At 36.4% G+C, this 3043-nt stretch overlaps 1 protein-coding gene across 1 annotated transcript; it reads left to right on the plus strand.

The window, feature by feature from the left end:
- The first annotated feature begins 326 nt into the window (after positions 1-326).
- LOC110917814 lies at positions 327-2796 on the plus strand. Its single transcript, XM_022162259.2, has 2 exons — positions 327-1262; positions 1360-2796. Exons 1-2 carry the CDS (start codon positions 392-394, stop codon positions 2484-2486), a joined length of 1998 nt encoding a protein of 665 aa, XP_022017951.1. The 5' UTR covers positions 327-391; the 3' UTR covers positions 2487-2796.
- Positions 2797-3043: the final 247 nt, after the last annotated feature.

Genomic DNA, 3043 nt, shown 5'->3' on the forward strand with positions numbered 1-3043 from the left:
CTCTAAAGAGAAAAGAGAAATTCTTATGTTTTTTTTTTTTCAAACTAATAATAAAAGAAAAGAAAAGAAAAGAAAAGAAAAGAAAAGAAGAAAGCATCAAAATTAATATCAATTAATTACAACCTTTTCTTTCCACGTAATACAAGTGTAATAGACATGTTTCAATTGGAATGATTCATGACTTCAGTCAAACTTCATTTTCCCTTTATAAGATACCTTGCTTTAGCATTTTTACAATTTCTTTAATTATCAGAGGTATTATGCCTATAAATGCTACCTCATATTTTCATCTTCCATTGTACCATCTTCCAAACTATTAAAATCTCCTTTGATTTTCTCTCTTATTTTGTGTCTATTTCTTCTTCTATTACTACTTTATTTTTCTTAGAAAATGATGAAAGAAAATATGATGTTTGAACACGAACATCCATTTAGTCTTATAGACTTGTGGTCGGAGCAAGTGCAACGTGAAGCAGAGTCTGAAGACGACGAGGAGGAGAACGATGATGTTTTAATTGCAAACCAAGACTTTCAATGTTTGTGTTCCAGATGTGGGGAAGACATCAAGTGGTATCATAGGTATTACTACTCTTGTTGTCATTGTAGTGATTACTTTGTTCATAAATTTTGTGCAGAGCTTCCACAAAGATTGGAAGACGTTTGTGAGGTTGGTCATGCTCTTGACCTCACCCAATCGGCATCCCATTTGAACTGGAAGGGCGGATGGACCCAGGAGGACGATTGGAACTGTAAAATTTGTGGTAGGTATCATAAGTCTGGAGATTTGTGGTATCGTTGTGATCGTTGTATTTTTCAATTTGATGTAAATTGTGGTACGAAAATGCTACAAAAAAATGTCATACACCATCCTAGCGACAAACACCCACTAATTTGCATCTCAAAACAACTTTTAGCCAAGTGCGATGCATGTGGGAAGGAACATAAGGGGAACTTCTATCATTGTTCCATTTGTCTCTGGTCTAAAATGATTCATAGTGATTGTGCTTTTCTACCACAAAAGTTGCAAATCCAACATACTACTAATGATGTCTTCTCCCATATCCATCCTCTCAACCTTGCTTATTCCTTTCCAGTCGAAGATCAAATATCTAAAAACCTGCCACGGTGTAGGGTATGTCGTTATGGGTTTAGTTATAGAACAAATCTTTGGATGTATAAATGCGAGAAATGCAGATACTATACCCATCTAGTTTGCGCAACGTCAAGAAACGAGCCATTCATGTCAATCTTCAAGTCTCCAGGTAGACCTAACTACCTACCTAATATGTTTATAGTTTTTTTTTTCTATATATGCTATTGGTTTATGCCCATTTAACATTACAATGTTGTTTTCATCAGGTACAGGCAGTAAAAACTACAAAGATGATGAGCATCCTTATCTTCTTCATCTTCCATTTCCTGATCCATCTTACAGCATACTAAAACACTTGTTTTTTAAGAAAAAAGAATCAAGTACATTAGAAATTTCTAACAAGATCTACCACAAACCACAAGGTATTATTCATAAACACCCACTAATTCTAGAGGATATCACAGTCCCCACCTCTTCTAGAAAAAAATCAATATCCTATCATGACCCAATGAAGAGTATTCAACTTTTGTGCGACGGCTGTGTCAGACCAATTACGAGTGGCCCAATTTACGTGTGTGACAGTGAGGGGCAATGCAACTTTGTGCTCCACGAGTGGTGCTCCCAGCTACCTGCTAAATTGAATGGCCACTTTGCTCACCAACAGCACACCCTGATTCTCCATTCAAAAGCCCCTCCTCGTGAGTTTTTTGGGGTGTTTAGTTGTGATGCTTGCAAGCTACCTTGTAATGGATTTGCCTACTGTTGTATGGATTGCAACTACTTCATCATTGACGTTCACTGCGCCTTCTTACCAGAAGAAATCACTCATACTTCTCACCCAAATCACCTCCTTTCTAGGGTATATCACGGAGCTTCGGATAATTGTCGTATTTGTGGGCGTATAGATATGAATTATTTTTCTTGCCATACTTGTAATGATTTTCGTCTAGACGCCAAGTGTGCTTTGTTTATACCGGAGACAACTTGGAACAAGTGTGACAAGCATCCTATGAAGCTGAGTTACTTTCCGATTGAGAACCATAAGAGTGACTATTTTTGTGAAGTTTGCGAGCGAGAACTTAATCCTGAGTATCCATTCTATCACTGTCATGATTGTATGCAGTCTATGCATATAGCTTGTGCTCCCTCAATACTTCAGTATGAAACATATGACATTGATGAAAAAGGCGTTTATGAGTTTGTAAATGTGAAGTTTGGGGGCAGATATGAGAATAGTAAAGTGCATCCACACCCCCTTTCTTTCGTTCAAGGGATTCGAGACGATGGTGAATGTCACAAGTGTGGTTACAAACTCCAATTCCAAATGATCTTTAAGTGTTTAACTTGTGAGTTTGCAGTTGATTATGACTGTTGTAGTGAGACATCTGAGTAAGTAACATATATAATTGTTGGTCCGTATGTCTTAAATACAGTATGTGTTCTATTTTGTAATTCATGTTAGTTTACGTTCATTATTTTGATTTCCAACCCCCTCTGTTCCATTGTGGTTAAATCCGGATTCTGCCACGACCCATGAAAATAAACCCTTTCTGGCCTACAATCCAATATGAAGACGAATTCTCAACCCCTGTTCCATTATTTTGATGTGAGATTACTACTATTGTTCAGTGTTCTTGATGAGTTCCAACCATGGCCGGTGATTGCATTTTCAGCTACTTTATTGTTACGTATCTTATTTATTTTAGTTTTATTACTATTGTTAAGTCAAGGGATTAGGATGTTATTTTGGTTTAGTTTGGGGTGTCTTATGTAAGTCTCTTATTTATTTATTTGGGTTACGTATGGAATGGAAATCAACCAGAATTTGAGTCAAATTTCCTTCTATCTCTTAGCTTTCTTCTTCCCCAAGGTTTTAACCCTATCACTTTATATGATTAATTTTGCATAGAGAAGATAATATGTAGCCATAACTTATTGGATTTGATGATA

The sequence above is a fragment of the Helianthus annuus genome, chromosome 16 (genome assembly GCF_002127325.2).
Source record: "Helianthus annuus cultivar XRQ/B chromosome 16, HanXRQr2.0-SUNRISE, whole genome shotgun sequence".
Classification (NCBI taxonomy): domain Eukaryota; kingdom Viridiplantae; phylum Streptophyta; class Magnoliopsida; order Asterales; family Asteraceae; genus Helianthus; species Helianthus annuus.